At 37.3% G+C, this 20850-nt stretch overlaps 1 protein-coding gene across 2 annotated transcripts in view; it reads right to left on the bottom strand.

Annotated features, from left to right (window-relative positions):
• Window positions 1-3846: 3846 nt before the first annotated feature.
• Window positions 3847-20850, bottom strand: part of LOC136152674 (UDP-glucuronosyltransferase 2C1-like) — a 45741-nt gene continuing 28737 nt past the window's right edge. For both annotated transcript variants that reach the window (XM_065914000.1, XM_065913999.1), the window contains 3 exons: window positions 13782-13869; window positions 10506-10725; window positions 3847-4168 (listed from right to left, as the gene is read on the bottom strand). In XM_065914000.1, the coding sequence (XP_065770072.1) occupies window positions 3889-4168; window positions 10506-10725; window positions 13782-13869 (588 nt within the window). In that variant the 3' untranslated portion in view covers window positions 3847-3888. The remainder of the gene's footprint in view (window positions 4169-10505; window positions 10726-13781; window positions 13870-20850) is intronic.

The raw sequence follows: 20850 nt of genomic DNA, 5'->3' as shown, positions 1-20850 counted from the left end.
CGCTGAAGAATTGATACTTTTGAACTGTGGTGTTGAAGAAGACTCTTGAGAGTCCCTTGGACTGCAAGGAGATCCAATCAGTCTATCCTAAAGGAGATCAGTCCTGGGTGTTCATTGGAAGAACTGATGCTGAAGCTGAAACTCCAGTACTTTGGCCACCTCATGCAAAGAATTGACTCATTGGGAAAGACCCTGATGCTGAGAGGGATTGGGGGCAGGAGGAGAAGGGGACAACAGAGGATGAGGTGGTTGGATGGCATCACCAACTCAATGGATATGGGCTTGGGTGAACTCCAGGTGTTGGTGATGAACAGAGAGGCTTGGCGTTCTGCGGTTCTTAGGGTCACAAAGAGTCGGATACAACTAAGCGACTGAACTGAACTGAGATGAATGCAGTTGTGTTTTAGTTTCAACATCTTTTGTCATTGCCCTTCTTTGAGATCGAAATGAAAACTGACCTTGTCCAGTCCTGTGGCCACTACTGGGTTTTCCAAATTTGTTGGAATATTAAATGCAGCACTTTCACAGCACCATCTTTTAGGATTTGAAATAGTTGAGGTGGAATTTGTTCATAGTGACACTTCCTAAGGCCCACTTGACTTTGTACTCCAGGATGTCTGGCTCTAAGTGAGTGATCACACCTTTATGGTTATCTGGGTCATTAAGATCTTTTTTGTATAGTTCTGTGATTTCTTGCCCCCTTTTCTTATTATCTTCTGCTTCTGTTATGCCCATGCCTTTTCTCTCCTTTATTGAGCCCATCTTTGCATGAAATGTTCCCTTGGTATCTCTAATTTTCTTGAAGAGATCTCTAATCTTTGCCATACTATTGTTTTGCTCTATTTCTTTGTATTGATCACTTAGGAAGGTTTTCTTATCTCTCCTTGGTGTTTTTTAGAACTCTGCATTCAAATGGGTATATCTTTCCTTTTTTCCTTTGCCTTTAGCGTGTATTCTTTTCTCAGCTATCTGTAAGGCCTCCTCAGACAACCATTTTGCCTTTTTTCATTTATTCTTATAGATGGTTTGGATCATTGCCTCCTGTACAAAGTTACGAACCTCCACCCATGGTTCTTCAGGCACTCTATCTATCAGATATGATCTTTTGAATCTATTTGTCACTTCACTGTATAATCATAAGGGATTTATTTAGGACATACCTGAATGGTCTAGTGATTTTGCCTACAGTCTTCAGCTTATGTCTGAATTTTGTAATAAGAAGTTCATGATCTGAGCCACATGTACAAAATATTTGCATCCCCCTATTAGCATTTTCGAGCTTCCCAGTTGGCATTAGTGTTAAAGAGCCCTGCCAATGCAGGAGACCTAAGAGAGCCAGATTCAATCCCTGGATAGGGAAGATACCCTGAGGGGCGATGAAGGGGGGCGGGGCGGGAAATGGCAACCTGCTTCAGTATTCTTGCCTGAACAGAGAAGCCTGTCAGGCTACAGTCCATAGGGTCATAAAGAGTCAGACACAAATGAAGAGTCTTAGCGCAGCACAGCACTTTAACATTTTCTGTTGTCATGACTGAGGAGAAACTTGAGCAGGATTTCATAAAATAGTCACATATCAAGTGTAAATATTTTTAAAAAATAAAGTATATTAAAGCTTGCTATTTTAACTGACAAGAAAAATCAGAGATCATCAAACTCCTGAAAAATATTTTATCAAACTTAAACTGGAAATACATGACATGTTACAAAGGTTTAGCTTGTGCATACCTAAAATTACTGCCATGTTGTTAATTTATTTAATATAATAATGTATAGATATTTAAATAGGTGAAACTTGTGGTTAAGAAAAGCATTGGTCTCTACATGATAGAATTTATTCATTTATTTGTTATGGTAGTTCTTTTGAATAAACTCAGAAATTGTTCAAGGTATCCATATCGTGAGTTTGCTTAAACTCCTTATGCTACCTCATTTGGTAATAAAAAAAAGTGATGGTATACCTTGACATTGGTAGAAAGTAACAAAAGATTAAATTATGATTTTTAAATTATAACTTCTTTAAAAATACATTTCCTAAAATGTATTTTAGGAAAGTGCATTATCTTATTGCCAGAATATAGCACTGTGGTAAATTGTAGGTTTGGTTACATTAATTTTATCATAAGCAAGATGAAATTATGTTTACACTTTTTAAACTGTATACCTTAAATCATTATAATTAATTATTCAAAACATCATACAATTGAGAAAATATCTTTATAGTTAATTCCACATCTAAAAATAAATTTATCTTTACCTTGTTGTTATTTGTGCCACTGTTGTTGTAAAAAGCAGATAACTGCCCAAGTGATTTATAATTATTCTAAGATACAAATGCAAGCTTGGATTATAAATATCAAAAGCTATGGTAGATCATTTAATGAATTTGATTACCACTGTGTAATGCTATCACAGTAAGACCAAATAGTTTTTTGATCGCAAGGTCAAAACATACTGGAGGATAGATCTCAAGGGCAGCGTACTGGAAGATAGATTTTTTTTAGAAAAGAAAGGAAAAGACATCTTTATTTTTATTAAAAATCAACTTTTATCCTCATGTTACTGCAGATTTCTGGCTAACACTAGTTAGTAAGACGTCTAGGTACTTGAGCTTAGTTTAGTGATCACAGTACAGTTCATGAGAGGACCAGGAAAAGTGATGATACAAAGGAAAAGGAAGAAATGTGCAAACTCCCAGGTTTCCATTTATTGGAGAAATTATCCACATAGCAAATAGCATTTTTGAGAAATACATATTCCTCCAAAAGTGTTTTCAGTGTGACTTTTTAGTAGTTTGCTTCTTCTTTTTCACTTATGTACTTTGTAAGTAAAATTAATGTAGGAAAGAATTAAATAGATTTTTAAGTTAATTTAAAAGGGTAGGTATTAAATTCTAATCATTTACTTTTGTCCATTGTACCATCAACTTTGCTAGTATATGATAATCAGCTAGTTCTCTGAAGCCAGGAAGGGTTATTAATATAATACAAATGAAGTATTATCACTATTAATATCTAAATGAAGGGGAATCTTGGAGTGAAAGACGGAAAATGGTGTTTACAAACGGGAAAAAGTCTGATGTGTCATCTGAAAGAAAACTGATGGTGTAAAATGTGCTTTAGGGCTTCCCAGGTGGCGCTAGTGGTAAAGAACTTGCCTATGGATGCAGGAGACATAAGAGATGCAGGTTCAATCCTTGGGTTGAGAAGATCCCCTGGAGAAGGGAATGACAACCTGCTCCAGTATTCTTGCCTGGAGAATCCCATGGACAGTGGAGCCAGGCAGGCTACAGTCCAGGGTGTCACAGAGTCGGACATGATTGAAGTGACTTAGCAGGCAGCAGGCAGCAAAATGTGTGGTACAGCAGAGTAGAAACTCTGAGTCTCTTGATCTTCCTGACTGGAAGGGAAGCTCTGGCTAGACTGTACTCTACACTACTCCTTGTCCAGTTTCTTTAAAGAGTGAGTAGTAATGAACCCACACTGAACCCAGAATCATGTTAGATCTTCAGGAAATATTCAATATGTTCAATACTGAAAATAGAATTAATCATTATGTTCCTAAGACTTCAAACAGCAGCTCAACTGATTAAACTAAAATTGATAAATAAATCAATGAGACTTTAATGGTAGTAACTTCCATTTGTTTAATTGTTTATATTCTCTTTTTCAAGAATAGATTATTTTAAAGTTTATTTCTGAATCATGTGGCATATTTTGGGAGTAAGTCTTTGATCTTTGACTTGATAAACTGAGGAATGGACAAGAATCCAGTGGAGTAGGAGAGGAATCTATACTAATCAATGGCTGGTTACTTCAATGAACCATTCCAAGGCTTCCAGGCCAACTGCTAAAAAAAAAAAAAAAAAAAAAAAAAAAAACAAAAAAACTACTACTCTCTCTTTTTCTTCTTTGCAGGTTTACCAAACTTCCAGCAAAAAAGCAGGCAACATTTAGTGACCAGGAATGCAACAGTTGCCACACAAGCTAGCAGGAAGCCAATCACATCCAAAGAGTGGTGCTGGTACCAGCTGAGGTCATGGAAGGCTGGGCGAAGGTGCTTGGCTCCTTTGTGGCGCATGATAAACTCAACCCAGAAGACTGCTCGGTCCAGGGGTTTCACAGGCTGATCATGGTGAATTCTTGATAACTTCATAGCATTCTCTTTATAGCTAAAATCGAATACATAAATAACAACTTGAAAAGTTTATTAAGGACACCATATACCTAAAAATGTTGTATATTGTTAAAAGTATATTGCATAATTATATGATCAGTTGTGTGATAAATGATATCACCGAAACTACAGAAAGCATATGACAATTTGTTTCCTCTTGAGATATTTCTGGATATGATGGCCTATCAGTTGGAATGTGTTGGATGCTTTATAGTCTCAGTAACTATTGGAGGTAGGAGAGGAAATAATTGCGAGTTGGAAATAGCATTCTGGAAGTACAGATATAGGAATGGATTAATATGTAGCTTCAGAATATAGAATTTTGGTCTCACTTGCTGAGTGTGGCATTGGGAACATGATAGTGTCAGGAAGCAGCATTGAGGGCAGATTTGTGAAAAAGGAATCCTTCTCTTACCCTTTCACTCTTCCCCAGGTTCGATCTGGAGTATCAGTGTTAACAAGACTTCAACAGTAACAGGAAATGGTTTTGGTCTGTGATCTCCATGGTCCTGACATTCCAGATGCAAACGAAAAGCTTCATGTGACCCTCTGGGCAAGAAGTAGGGCCTGAGACTGAATACATGCTGCAATTTTTGCTTCAGGTTACCAAGGGCTGCACATGCAGTGGTGAGATGGAAGGATGGCAATTGTTAGAACACTAATCTTTCTAACTTCTGTCAAGGAACAGACCAGGGTTTGGGTTTAAAGCTTTGAATGGCTGACTTAGAAGCAAGATTTCCTTGGGTTTGTGAAGGAGGAGGATTATTCACCCACACTGAAGTGCAGTCATCATTGATAGAAAATATTGAACGTTACCTTGTAAAAAATGGTGGAACAGCATGTAAAAAGTTCTGAGGAAGAGAACTATAAACCAGAAAATCTTAAACAAAACCCTTTTCCCCTTTGATTTTAAAAAACCAGGCAGGGCTTTCTAAATACACAAGAATATAAGGAATAAGTACCTCTGAATACATCTCAGGAAAACAAACAATATCAACAGAAGTTACAAGACAGACACAGTAACAAAATATTTATCAGATAAAAAGTTAATAAAATGAATTGAAAAACTATGATAAAACACAAATTGCATCATTAAATCAATATAAATCTGAAACTAATGCTAAATGATATTGGAAATTATGGTCATGGACAAGATGTGCACATTGTCAACTTTGATAACATTGCACTGATAATATAGCAAACAAATCTAAGATGTGATGTTTAAAGCACACTGATGGAAACTGGGGCCTGTTTTACAGAGTGATGTAAGTCAGAAAGAGGAAATTAAGCATCATCTATTAATATTGGAACCTAGGAAAAAATGTACTGATAACCCCACTTGTATAATAGGAATAGAAATGCAGACATAGAGAACACACTTGTGGATACAGCCAGGGTAGGAAGGGTTGGGATGAATGGAAAGAGTAACACTGACATATATACACACCATGCATAAAGTAGATGAAGCCAGTTAGAAGTTGCAGTATATCCCAGGGAGCTCAACCTGGTGCTCTGGGGTTTCCTAGTTGGCTCAGTGGAGGAAAAAAAATAATAATAATTTGCTTGCCAATGCAGGAGATGCAGTAGACTGAGGTTTGGTCCCTGGGTCAGAAGATTTTCTGGAGAAGGAAATGGCAACCCACTCCAGTAATCTTGCCTGGAGATTTCCATGGACAGAGGAGCCTGACGGGCTGCAGTCCATGGGGTCACAAAGACTTGGACATGACTGAGCGACACACACAGACACAGAGATGGGATGGGATGGGGGTCAGAGGGAGGCTCAAGAGGGAGGGAATATAAATATACTTAAGGATGATTCACACTGCTGTACAGTACTAACCAATATGACATTGTAAGGCAATTATTCTCCAATTAAAAATAAGTTAAACCGAAAAGAGAGATACTGATAGGAAGTTAAGTGACATCATAGTGAAAAGCTATTCAAAACTGAAAAAAATGAAATATATTAAAAATTAGTTTAATCTTTAATGTCAATGCTTATTTATAGATTTACGTAAAATTCTTAGTAAGAATTTATCTGATATTTAACAAATATTTATCCCAGCCTGGCAATTCTTTTAATTTTAATATAGTTTCTTTTTCCAAAGAATAAATTTTTTTATTTATATGAAATAGAATTACATAATAAATGTAATCTTTCATTATTGAGAATTTATTTGTTTATGATCACAGTTAATCACCATGTTGTAAAAAGTTCCTCCAGAACTTATTTATTTTATTACTCAGACCTGTGTCCTATTATTCAAAGCTTGCCTCACCAGTCTCCCAAGTCCTAGGCCCTGAAAACACCACTCTGCTCTCTGCATTTCTAGATTACGTGTATAAAGTGACGTTGAATAATGTTTGTTGTTCACTGTCTGACTTACTTCACTTAGCACAATGCCATGTTTTCATGAATGACAGTATTTCCTTTGTCCTATTTGCTGAATAATGTTCCTTTACATACATATACCACATCTTCTTTATTCATCCACTGACAAACACTTAGGTTTTAGTCATATCTTCATTACCATGAATCATGCTGCAGTTAGCACTGGGGTGAAGATATCTCTTCTACATTCTGTTTTCATTTCCTTAGATATATATCCAGAAATGAGATTACTCAGTCTTAGTGAGTGAAATTCACTGAAAGTTATTCAGTTGTGTCCAACTCTTTGCTACCCCATGATCTATACAGTCCAGGGAATTCTCCAGGCCAGAATAATGGAGTGGGTAGTCTTTCCCTTCTCCAGGGGATCTTCTCAACCCAGGGATTGAACCCAGCTCTGCCACATTGCAGGCAGATTCTTTACCAGCTGTGCCACAGGGGAAGCCCAAGAATACTGGAGTGGGTAAACTATTTCTTCTCCAGTGGATCATCTAGTAGTTCTATTGTTAATCTTTTGAGGAGTTCCCATACTAGTTTCCATAAGGACTGTATCAAATTACATTCCCACCTGAAGTGCACTGGAGTTCCTCTTTTTCTACATCCTCACCAATACCTCTTACACCTTGTATTTTGATGGTGACCATTCTAAGAGTTTCAAGCTGGTTTGAAACTCAGTATTCAAAAAACTAAGACCACAGGATCCAGTTCCATCACTTCGTGTCAAATAGAAGGGGAACAATTGGAAGCAGTGGTAGATTTAACTTTATTGGGCTCCAAAATCACTACAGACAGTGACTGCAGCCATGAAATTAAAAGAAGTTTGCTCCTTGGAAGGAAAACTATGATAAACCTAGACAGTGTATTAAAAAGCAGAGACATCACTTTGCCAACAAAGGTCCACATTGTCAGAGCTATGATTTTTCCAGTAGTCATGTATGAATGTTATTCTGTGCATGTTTGCTCAGTCAAGTCTGGCTCTTTGAGACTCCATGGACTATAGCCCTCCCAGGCTCCTCTGTCCAAGGAATTTTCCAGGCAAGAATAACTGAGTGGATTGCCATTTTCTACTCCAAGGAATCTTCTCAACTTAGGGATTGAACCTGCATCTCCTGTGGCACCCGCATTGACACATGGATTCTTTATCACCCGCATTGACACATGGATTCTTTATCACATGGACCATAAAGAAGGTTGAGCACCAAAGATTTGATGCTTTTAACTGTGGTGCTGGAGAAGACTCTTGAGAGTCCCTTGGACCCCAAGGAGATCAAACCAGTCAATCTTAATGAAATCAACTCTGAATATTCACTGGAAGGGCTGGTGCTGAGGCTGAAACTCCAATACTGTGGCCACTCATTAGAAAAAACCCTGATACTGGTGCGGATTGAAGGCAAAAGGAGAAGGGGGTGGCAGAGGATGAGATGGTTAGATAGCATCACCAGCTCAATGGACATGAATTTGAGAAAAATTTGAGAGATGGTGGAGGACAGAGGAGACTGGCATGCCACAATCTGTAGTGTCGCAGAGCTAGACACAACTTAGTGAATGAATAGCATCAACAGCAATTGTAACAGGTATGAGATGGAATTTTGATTTGTATTTCCTGATGCTTAGTGATTTGAAGCCCCTTTTCATGTACCTGTTGGCCATTTGCATGTCTTCTTTGGGAAAACATCTATTTAGTACCTCTGCTCATTAAAAAAAAAAAAAAAAAAAAAAAAAAAATTTGCTATTGAGTAATGAGTTCCTTATACCATTTGTATGTCAATCTCTCATCAGATGTATACTTTTCAAAGTGTTCTCCAACTTTGTAGCTTCCCTTTCATTTTATAGATCATTTTGAGAGGGTAACAGGCAGGAAGGCCAGGGGTCTCCAAACAGAGGAAATAGGATGCAAGTGCCAGACATTTTTATCTCTCTTATGAGGAAGGAGGAAACAAACCAGTGAAATTTTTTCTTCTCTATACAAATTTAAAAGGACGTTTCTCTTAAAATGTTGTGTTGCCATGACACTTGGTTTCACCTGAAGCTAACTATTCTCAAACCTTGAGTTAACTAATACATTTTTTTAATGGAAATGTTTGTCTTAAGATATGTTAATTTACCCCCACTCTGTAAGTTCCGCCAAATGTCCTAAGCTACTTACTCAGATATTGTTCCCCTAATCTACGTAAACAAAACTATTTGTTTGGTAATCTGCGCTTCTACAAGATTCAAGTCAATTGTTTTATGGCCAGGGATGAATTATCTGGTGTCATTCTAAATTATAAGACAACCCTTTCTTTTCATTAACAGACTGCGTGTGACTATATAACATCCAGATGAAGACTAGCAGGGGGGTAGTCTTTCTGCCCCCTTCTGTCGCCTATGTCAGAAGCTTTCTCTATCTCCTTTATGCTTTAATAAAACTTTATTACACAAAAGCTCTGAGCGATCCAGCCTCTGGCCCCGGATTGAATTCGTCTCCTCCGGAGGCCAAGAATCCCAGCGTTTTATCATTCAGCAACAACCTTTCAACTTATTTTGCTGTGCAGAAGTTTTTGAGCTTGATACAGTCCCACCTATTGAGGTTTTCATTGGTTCCTTGTATTTTTGGTGTCATATCCCAAATTTTGTTTCTAAGACCCTTGTCAAGGAACTTTTCCTCCTGTTTTAAGATAGCAGCTTTATGGTTTCAGGTCTTTTGCTTAAGTCTTTAGTCTTTTTCTAGTCAATTTGTGTAAGTAATGTAATATGGGGGTCCAAATTTCACTCTCCTGCATGTAATTATTTAATTTCCCCACTACTACTTATTGAATAGATAGCACTTTTCCTATTGAGTATTCTTCACTTTTTTTTTTTTTTTTTCCAAATATTTTTCAACTTTACAAACGAGGGTTCGCTTCAGGGCTCTCAATTTTTCCATTGGTATGCATGTCTATTTTTATTCCAATGGCATCTTTTTTAAATTACTATAGCTTGGTAGTACAGTTTGAAATAAGAAGTAGGATGCCTCCAACTTCATTATTTCTTGGGATTGCTTTGGCTGTTTGTGATCTCTTGTGGTTTCATACAAATTTAGAATTTGTTTTTCTATTTCCTTGCCGCAGAAGGCTTTAGAAATTGGTTACTCAACCCATTCTTTTTTCTGCCAAGGAATTCTTTCTAACTGAAAGTTCTCTCTCAGTGATGAGTAATGCTGGCTTGGGGATGATGCTGGTAAAATAAAACTGTCATCATTCTGTTCTTGTGTGATTTATCTCAGTTTTTTTGTTCTACTGTGTTGCTAAAATTTCTTACATGGCCTTTAGGGCACTCCCAGAAATGATTTTGTTCATGAATAGTGTCTAATTGTTGTTCTTTGTCAGGGAATGAGGAGGCTGGGGTCTTCTCTACCTCCATTTGGATCTCAATTTTCCTTCATTCTCTTTCTCTGGTTTTAATTTAAAATAAATCCAATATAAGAAATTTTTAACTAACAAATATAGTTCTATTTTTTTAAGAAAATTCATTATATTATTTTCTATATATAAATTAGCAGAAGGAAATAGCAGAAGTTTTTAAACTGTCATTGATTATAGCTACATGAGGAGAGTTGAGAGAGTTTTTATTTTTATTTACCTTTGCTTTTGTCATATTGCCTAAACTCTTTATAGTGATAATATCTACAATTTTTAAGAGGATTATAAATAAGAGTACTATTATTAATAGAAATATGTATGTTTTCAACAATAGCTCATTTTCTTTAAATAAATGTAGTATTTCTTAAAGATTGCAGTCTATCACCCATTAGTGGTAGGTGACAAAGTACTTCCACAACATTTAGGAAGCATAAAATAATCTAATTTGCTACTAGGTATGTGCTGGTGATTATGTAAATGTTATCAATTAAAAATTTATGAAACTGATTATTCTTCAAGAAACAAGATGTTCCTTCTTAGAAAAGAATATAAACTCTACTCACGAAGGGTTGTTAATAACTGCTTTCAAGGCATTAAGCAGGTCTGCACTTGTCATTCTTTGCAAGTCTACTTCAACAGCTGCCCCTTTGGCTTTCATACGAGCAACATTATCATGCTGGTCACCAAACATAGGAATTCCAACCATAGGGACCCCGTGGTAAATAGCTTCATAGATCCCATTGGTTCCACAGTGAGTGATAAAAGCTCTGGTTTTGGGATGACCTAAAAATTACAAAAAAAAAAAAAAAAAATTATTCTAAGTTGTAAGAGTGTCAGAAACAGAAAATCATGATACCTTCATAAATCATTAATTCTATTAAGTGACATCTTCTATATAATTTTGTGCCATGAGGCCTCACACAAATTCTAATAGGCTCTGAAGAAAGCAGCAATTAATTAGTCCAGGCTAAGTACAATTAGTATAATTATATATATAAGTATATATACATATATATGCACAATTTGGGGGGGTCTCCAAAATCACTGCATATGGTAAGTGCAGCCATGAAATTAAAAGACGCTTACTCCTTGGAAGGACAGTTATGACCAACCTAGATAGCATATTAAAAAGCAGACATTACTTTGCCAACAAAGGTCCTTCTAGTCAAGACTATGGTTTTTCCAGTGGTCCTGCATGGATGTGAGAGTTGGACTCTAAAGAAAGCTGAGCACTGAAAAATTGATGCTTTTGAACTGTGGTATTGGAGAAGATTCTTGAGAGTCCCTTGGACTGCAAGGAGATCCAACCAGTCCATCCTAAAGGAGATAAGTCCTGGGTGTTCATTGTAAGGACTGATGCTGAGGCTGAAACTCCAATACTCTGGCCACCTCATGCAAAGAATTGACTCATTGGAAGGGACTCTGATGCTGGGAGGGATTGGGGGCAGGAGGAGAAGGGGATAACAGAGGATGAGATGGCTGGATGCCATCACTGACTCGAGGGACATGGGTTGGGGTAGACTCCAGGAGTTGGTGATGGACAGGGAGGCCTGGCATGCTGCAATTCATGGGGTCGCAAAGAGTCGGACACGACTGAGCGACTGAACTGAACTGAACTGAAGTATAATTAGTGATTATAGCAAGTAAGTCTTTCTAGAGACAACTGAGAAGTTTCCTGCAGAATAAACGATGAAGAGTATTTGTCATTTGACAAGCTATTGGAGGTAGAACATATCAATAAAAAAAGAATGGAGGGGCTGAAGAAACCAAGTATTTTTGTTAGTGGGAAAATATTTTTGTTTTTGGGAAAGGGGTGGTGAGATGTACAGGGTTTCACTACCAGAATGTTAGCATCAGTTTAGTTCAGTTCAGTTCAGCTGCTCAGTCGTGTCCAACTCTTTGCGACTCCATGGACTGCAGCTCGAGTCAAGCTCTCACGTCCATACATGACCACTGGAAAAACCATAGCTTTGACTAGACGGACCTTTGTTGGCAAAGTAATGTCTCTGTTTTTAATACGCTGTCTAGTTTGGTCATAACCTATCTTCCAAGGAGTAAGCATCTTTTAATTTCATGGCTGCAATCACCATCTGCAGTGATTTTGGAACCTCCAAAAATAAAGTCTGCCACTGTTTCCACTGTTTCCTCATCTATTTGCCATTAAGTGATGGGAACGGATGCCATGATCTTAGTTTTCTGAATGCTGAGTTGAAGTCAACTTTTTCACTCTCCTCTTTTACTTCCATCAAAAGGCTCTTTAGTCTTCTTCGCTTTCTGCCATAAGGGTGGTGTCATCTGGATATCTGAGATTATTGATATTTCTCCCAGCAATCTTGATTCCAGCTTGTGCTTTATAAATTCCAGTGTTTCTCATGATGTATTCTGCATATAAGTTAAATAAGCAGGGTGACAATATACAGCCTTGACGTACTCCTTTTCCTATTTGGAACCAGTCTGTTGGTCCATGTCCAGTTCTAACTGTTGCTTCCTGACCTGCATACAGGTTTCTCAAGAGGCAGGTCAGGTGGTCTGGTATTCCCATCTCTTTCAGAATTTTCCACAGTTTATTGTGATCCACACAGTCAAAGGCTTTGGCATAGTCAATAAAGCAGAAATAGATATTTTTCTGGAATCTCTAGCTTTTTTGATGATCCAGTAGATGTTGGCAATTTGATCTCTGGTTCCTCTGCCTTTTCTTTAACCAGTTTGAATATCTGGAAGTTCACAGTTCATGTATTGTTGAAGCCTAGCTAGGAGAAAGCTTGGAGAATTTTGAGCATACTTTACTAGCGTGTGAGATGAGTGCAATTGTGTGATAGCTTGAGCATTGCCTTTCTTTGGGATTGGAATGAAAGCTGACCTTTTCCAGTCCTGTGGCCACTGCTTTATTTTCCAAATTTGCTGGTATATTGAGTGCATCATAGAAAATGGCTATAGCAATTACATGTGTACTCTGTTTAAGCATTTGACTCTATAGTAATAGACAGCCAATTGTATTATAGACCATGAATTTTTTTGCCAGATTTTTTTTCCCCAATGCGGTTGTAGTAGGCAAAAGAGAAGAAAAGTGGGATGAAATGGATGAAGCATCAGGCGGTTTTTGCAATATTCTATACAAAAGTTAATGGGAGCCTGATATAAAGATCCTTTATTTGACTTTGATTCTGAGAAGGGGAAGACTATATCATAAATGAGAGAATTATAAATTCAATATTTGTGTTACAGTTTGACAAAAATCTTTGACCAAAGTCTAGTCAGATTTCCCTGAACTCTTCTCCACTAGAATTTGATTTTGGGTCTCCTTTATCTCTGCATTGCAAGCACTCTACTAAGTCAGTTTAACAGATCAGTCTTGATGTCTGACCATCTTTTACAGTTGTCACCTCTTCTTTCACTATCCCCCAAGTAATATGTGATGACCTTAGCATGCCTTCAGTAAGAATCTAATTAGGTTAGTTTTGCTAGGCTGTTCTTTTGCACCTGACAGTTCCTCTTTCTTATTTTCCATACAGTGAACTTCCACTCACTATGCTCTTTTGTGATAAATTCTCCTATTTTCTTTTCTGCATTCAGTGTTGAATCCAGGCTCTCTGTCATATTATAAAAGTCCATTGCACTAATAACTATACTGATCATGATGATTTTGAAAAAGTTTGCTTTAGTCTTTAAAAAGTGCTAGGAATAATCTGTTCTTTGACAAACTCCAGAAGAAATGTGAAGAAAACATTAAAGTTTTTTATTATTATTTTAAATACAAATTTGTTGGATTATCTGTTATTAAGCAATCATTCACATTATCCTTCATTCAGCTCTGTTTATTTTACTTTCTTTGGTCTTACCAAGAAGATCATTCTGAGGAATCCATTTATATAGTCGGGTATTGGCTCCTAATGTTTCTGGTTTCTTTCCTGTGTATCTCCACAGAACCTATTAAGATAAATGTCATTATTAGAAAATTTTTAGAATCACATCCTGTCAAAAGAAGGCAATTAACCTAGGATTAATCAGGTCTGATGCCTTCAGGTAATACCCAAGCAAACTGAGGCCCTAAGTGATTAGGTAATGAATGTTTTTAAATCATTGACACTACAACCATATTTTCTAAGGTTTGCAACAATCCTAGTCAATAGGTTATCGTCCTTGGATTAAATCTAACTTGTAAATGAAGAAAAATGACAATCTGTATCTGAAACAACTATATACTAGTATTACTAGGCTACTCTGGTAAAGGGGATTTTTGAAACAAAATTTTCAGAGGCAAAGGGGAAGGCTGTTATTTACCTCTTTGATCTTTTTTTAAATATAGTTACTAGTAACAGAAACTCATATAGTAAAATATTAGTAATGACATTTTTCATTTTAAAGTATTGTAGCTATTGAGTCTGGTGGCATTAAAAGCATACACAATGGTGTGTAACCTTCAACTCTAACTGTACACTGAATATTTTCATCATCCCTCATGTCAGTTCTGTATCATTAAATAACTCCATATTCTTCCCATTCCCTGGCCCCTGATAGCTTCTGTTCTACTTTCTGTTTCTATAAATTTGATTACTTGAGGTAACAAGTACAAGTGGAACCATGCAATATTTGTCTTCCTCTGACTTAGCATTATTTTATTTCAGGGTTCATGCATGTTGCAACATATCAGAATTCCCTTTCTTTTTTAAGGTTAAGAAATGTTTCATTATATATACATATATATGGGTTCTTAGTCGCTCAGTCGTGTCCACTTCTTTGTGGCCCCATGGACTGTAGCCCACCAGGCTGCTCTGTCCATGGGGATTCTTCAGGCAATAATACTGGAGTGGGTTGCCATGCATTCCTCTAAGGGATCATCCCAACTCAGGGATTGAGCCCAGGTCTCCTGCATTGCATGTGAATTCTTTACCATCTGAGCCACCAGGGAAGCCTATATATATATATATATATATACATATTGCAAAGCAGAAATAGAGACACAGGCATAGAGAACAAATGCATGGATACCAGGGGGAAGTCAGGTGGAATGAATTGGGAGATAGGGATTGACATATATACACTAGTGATACTATTTATAAAATAGATAACTAATAAGAACCTATTATAAAGCATAGGGAACTCTACTCAATGCTCTGTGGTGACCTAAATATGAATGAAATCCACCAAAGAGGGATATATGTATATATATAGCTGAATCACTTTGCTGCACAGTAGAAACTAACACAGCATTGTAAAGCAACTATACTCCCATAAAAATAAAAATAAATAAATAAGCAATATTAACTCTCAGAAAATTAAAAAAAAAATTCTTCATCCATACATTTTGCTATCATGAATATTGTTGCTATGATTCAGTTCAGTTTAGTTCAGTTGCTCAGTCTTGTCCGATTCTGTGCGACCACATGGACTGCAGCACGCCAGGCCTCCCTGTCCATCGCCAACTCCCAGAGTTTACTCAAACTCATGTCCACTGAGTCGGTGATGCCATCCAATCATCTCATCCTCTGTTGTCCTCTTCTCCTCCTGCCCTCAATCTCTCCCAGCATCTGGGTCTTTTCAAATGAGTCAGTTCTTCGCATCAGGTGGCCAAAGTATTGGAGTTTCAGCTTGAGCATCAGTCCTTCCAGTGAATATTCAGGATTGATTTCCTTTAAGATGGACTGGTTGGATCTCCTTGCAGATCTCCTTGCAGTCCAACGCACTCTCAAGAGTCTCCAACAAAACATTTCAAAAGCATCAATTCTTCAGCACTCAGCTTTCTTTATAGTCAAGCTCTCACATCCATACATGACTACTGGAAAAACCATAGCTTTGACTAGATGGACCTTTGCTGGCAAAGTAATGTCTCTGCTTTTTAATATGCTGTCTAGGTTGGTCATAGCTTTTCTTTCAAGGGGCAAATGTCTTTTAATTTCAAGACTGCAGTCACCATCTGCAGTGATTTTGGAGCCCAAGGAAATTAAGTCAGCCACTGTTTCCACCATTTCCCCATCTATCTGCCATGAAGTGATGGGAGCAGATGCCATGATCTTAGTTTCCTGAATGTTGAGTTTTACGTCAACTTTTTCCCTCTCCTCTTTCACTTTCATCAAGAGGCTTTATAGTTCCTCTTCACTTTCTGTCATAAGGATGATGTCATCTGCATATCTGAGATTATTGATATTTCTCCCAGCAATCTGGATTCCAGCTTGTGCTTCATCCATTCCAGCATTTCTCATGATGTACTCTGCATATAAGTTAAATAAGCATGGTGACAGTATACAGCCTTGACATGCTCCTTTCCATTTTTGAAAACAGTCTGTTATTCCATGTCCAGTTCTAACTGTTGCTTCCTGACCTGTATACATATTTCTCAAGAGGTCGGTCAGGCGGTTTGGTATTCCCATCTCTTTAAGAATTTTCCAGACTTTGTGGTGATCCACACAATCAAAGGCTTTGGCATATCCAATAAAGCAGAAGTAGATGTTTTTCTGGAACTCTCTTGCTTCTTCAATGATCCAAAGGATGTTGGCAATTTGATTTCTGGATCCTCTGCCTTTTCTAAAACCAGCTTGAGCATCTGGAAGTCCATGGCTCATGTACTATTGAAGCCTGGCTTGGAGAATTTTGAGCATTACTTCATTAACATGTGAGATGAGTACAATTCTGCAGTAGTTTGAGCATTCTTTGATATTGACTATCTTTGGGATTGGAATGAAAACTGACCTTTTCCAGTCCTGTTGCCATTGCTGAGTTTTACAATTTGCTGGCATATTGAGTGCAGCACTTTCATAGCACCATCTTTTAGGATTTGAAATAGCTCAACTGGAATTCCATCACTACCCCCCCCCCCTACGCTTTGTTAGTAGTGATGTTTCCTAAGGCCCACTTGACTTCACATTCCAGAATATCTGTCTCTAGGTCGGTGATCACACCTTGTGATTATCTGTGTCATGAATATCTTTTTCATATGGTTTTTCTGTGTATTCTTGCCACCTCTTCTTAATATCTTCTGCTTCTATTAGGTACATATCATTTCTGTCTTTTATTGTGTCCATCTTTGCATGAAATGTTTTCTTGGTATCTCTAATTTTCCTGAAGAGATCTCTAGGCTTTCCCATTCTATTGTTTTCCTCTATTTCTTTTCATTGATCACTGAGGAAGGCTTTCTTATCTCTCCTTGCTATTCTTTGGAACTCTGCATTCAAATGGGTATGATTATTGAAGTGCAAATATCTGTTTTAATCCCTGATTTCCATTCCTTTCAATACAAGGACCAAGATTAGAATTTCTAGATCATCTGATCCTATGTTTAACTTTGCAGAAACCACAGGAATGTTTTCCACAGCAGATGCATCATTTTGCACTCCTAGTAGCAGTACACCAAGTTACATTTCTCTACTAACACGTTGGTAGAGAACCAACACTTGTGATTTTCTTCTCACCAACACTTGTCACCAGCTTGTTACCAACTTACCAACTTGTTACCACTTCTCACCAACACTTGTTATTTTCCTTTTTTTATATTTTCTTTTCTGATAATAGCTATCTTATTGACTGAAGTGTTACTTCTGTGTGCTTTTGATTTGCATTTCCATAATGATAACTGAGCTTCTTTTCGTGTACTTTCAACCATTCGTATCTTCTTTATAAAAGTTTATTAAAGTACTTTTTCACTTTCAATTAGATTTTTGTTGTTGTTGTCATTGTTATTGAGTTGTAGCAGGTTTTTTTTTTATGTATTGTGTATTCATTCCTTCTCAGATATATAATTTGAAAAGATTTTCTCCCAATCTGCATATTTTATCTCACTTTCTTAGTAGTATCTTTTGCTGCACAAAGTTCTTAATTCAAAGAAGTCTGATTTGTATATTTTTTTCTTTCTGCTTTTGCATTTGGTGTCTTACCTGTGAAATCATAGCACAATCCACTGTGGTGAAATTTTCCCTTAGGGTTTTCTTGTAAAAGTGCTGTTGTTTTACTTCAAAAGTTTTCCGATGGATTTTTGACTTGATTTTCTGTATATGTCATAAGGTGACCATCCCATTTGCTTCCTTTGCATGTGGATTCAAGGTCTTCTCTGCTAGTCTTCTGGCTATCCTCATTAATAGTTAATGAAAGCAATAAATTACTGCTCTTTGGTATGCCAGAGGAAAGAAGTGAGCTCAGGGTCTTCCTACTCTACCATCTTGGCTGCGCTTCTATCATAGATTTTTATAATCCTTTTCATATCTATAAAACCATTAGTAATATCTCTAGGTTCATTTCTGATTTTAGTTATTTTCGTTTATTCTGTTTTTCCTTTTTTTCCAGTTTAGCTCATGTTTGATAATTTTGCTGATCTTTTCAATGAAGTAGCTTTCAGTTTTATTGATTTGCTATTTCTTTTAACTTTGTTTATCTCCGTGTTAATCTTATTTCCTTCTACCAGCTTTGGGTATAGTTTGACTTCTTTTTATAGTTCTTTAAGATATAATATTAGGTTACTGAATTTAGGTCTTTCTTCATTTTAAGGTAAGCACATTTACCTATAAATTTCCCTCTGATCCCTGCTTCCTCTGCATCTCTTGTTTCGATCTCTTCTGTTTCACTAATTTAAAAACTATTTTTAATTATTCTTGGGATTTATTCTTTGACCTATTCTTAACTTTAAAACATACAAAAACTCAGCTCCTTGATATCTGCATCAAAGTCTTTCTGTAATTGATGTCATAAATTACATATTTAATCAGTGTTCCTAATTATATAAATTAATAATCATTTTTATATTTTTTAAAGTATTGAAAAATTTAAAATATTTGGATTTACAATCAAAAGTCCAGGAAAAACAATGACTTTTGCTTTGTCCTGTTTGTCTTTTTCTTTTAATACTTTTTTTGACCACCACCTGGCAGGTGGGAGGGCTTCCCTTGTGGTTCAGCTGGTAAAGAATCCGCCTGCAATGTGGGAGACCTGGGTTTGATTCCTGGGTTGGGAAGATCCCCTGGAGAAGGGAAATCCTTCTGAAGGGAAGAAGATCCCCTGGAGAAGTGCTACCCACTTCAACATTGTGGCCTGGAGAATTCCATGGACTGTATAGTCTATGAGATCGCAAAGAGCCAGATACAACTGAGTGACTTTCACTCACAACCAAAATTAGAATGATACCAGCTTTTAAAATTACCTTCGTTTTCACCTTTACTGAAGCTATCTATTTCTTCATGTGGTTTGTGTTACTTTCTGGCAGCTTTTCCTTTCAGCCAAAAAGAGTCCAGTTTGCAGTTTTTTATTGGCAAAGTCTAGTGGTAACAATGTACCCCGACTTTTGTTTTTCTGGTAATGTCTTAATTTCTACCTCACCTTTGAAGGAAATTTTGCCTGATTAAATTCTCAGTTAATGCTTTTTTTTTCCCCCCCTTTCAGCAGTTGGAATTTATCAGCCTACTGCCTTCTGGATTCCAGGGTTTCTGATGAGAAATTTGCTGATCACCTTAGCGAAAATATCTTTTATATGATTAATTAGTTCTATCTGGGCTTCCCTGTTGGCTCAGATGGTAAAGAATCTATCTGCAATGTGGGAGACCTGGATTCGATCCCTTGGTTGGGAAGATCCCCTGGAGGAAGGCATGGCAACTCACTCCAGTACTCTTGCCTGGAGAATCCACATGAACAGAGGAGCCTAGCAGGCTACAGTTCATGGGGTCACAAAGAGTTGGACATGACTGAGCGACTAAGCACAGCACTTCCATCTAGCTTCTTTCAGGATTTCCTCATTGTCCTCGACTTTTGACAACTTGATTTTAATATGTCATTGTATAGATATATTTGATTTTATTCTATTTGAAGTTCTCTAAGCTTTTTGATTACTGCACAGTTGCACTCATCTCACACGCTAGTAAAGTAATGCTCAAAATTCTCCAAGCCAGGCTTCAGCAATACGTGAACCGAGAACTTACAGATGTTCAAGTTGGCTTTAGAAAAGGCAGAGGAACCAGAGATCAAATTGCCAATATCTGCTGGATCATCAAAAAAGCAAGAGAATTTCAGAAAAACATCTATTTCTGCTTTATTGACTATGCCAAAGCCTTCAGCTGTGTGGATCACAATAAACTGTGGAAAATTCTGAAAGAGATGGGAATACCAGATCACCTGACCTGCCTCTTGAGAAACCTATATGCAGATAAGGAGCAACAGTTAGAACTAGACATGGACCAACAGACTGGTTCCAAATAGGAAAAGGAGTACGTCAAGGCTGTATATTGTCACCCTGCTTATTTAACTTATATGCAGAGTACATCATGAGAAACACTGGGCTGGAGGAAGCACAAGCTGGAATCAGGATTGCAGGGAGAAATATCAATAACCTCAGATATGCAAATGACACCACCCTTATGGCAGAAAGTGAAGAAAAACTAAAAAGCTTCTCGATGAAAGTGAAAGAGGAGAGTGAAAAAGTTGGCTTAAAGCTTAACATTCAGAAAACTAAGGTCATGGCATCTGGTCCCACCACTTCATGGCAAATAGATGCAGAGACAGTGGAAACAGTGTCAGACTTTATTTTTTTGGGCTCCAAAATCACTGGAGATAGTGACTGCAGCCCTGAAATTAAAAGATGCTTACTCCTTAGAAGGAAAGTTATGACCAACCTAGATAGCATATTAAAAAGCAGAGACATTACTTGCAATTACCAGCAAAGGTCTGTCTAGTCAAGGCTATAGTTTTTCCAGTGGTCATGTATGGATGTGACAGTTGGACTGTGAAGAAAGCTGAGCCCCGAAAAATTGATGCTTTTGAACTATAATGTTGGAGAAGATGCTTGAAAGTCCCTTGGACAGCAAAGAGATCCAACCAGTCCATCCTAAAGGAGATCAGTCATGGGTGTTCATTGGAAGGACTGATACTGAAGCTGAAACTTCAATACTTTGGCCACCTCATGCTAAGAGTTGACTCATTGGAAAAGACCCTGAT

The sequence above is a fragment of the Muntiacus reevesi genome, chromosome 22, assembly GCF_963930625.1.
Source record: "Muntiacus reevesi chromosome 22, mMunRee1.1, whole genome shotgun sequence".
Lineage (NCBI taxonomy): Eukaryota > Metazoa > Chordata > Mammalia > Artiodactyla > Cervidae > Muntiacus > Muntiacus reevesi.
This window is presented reverse-complemented; position numbering and strand designations above follow the sequence as displayed.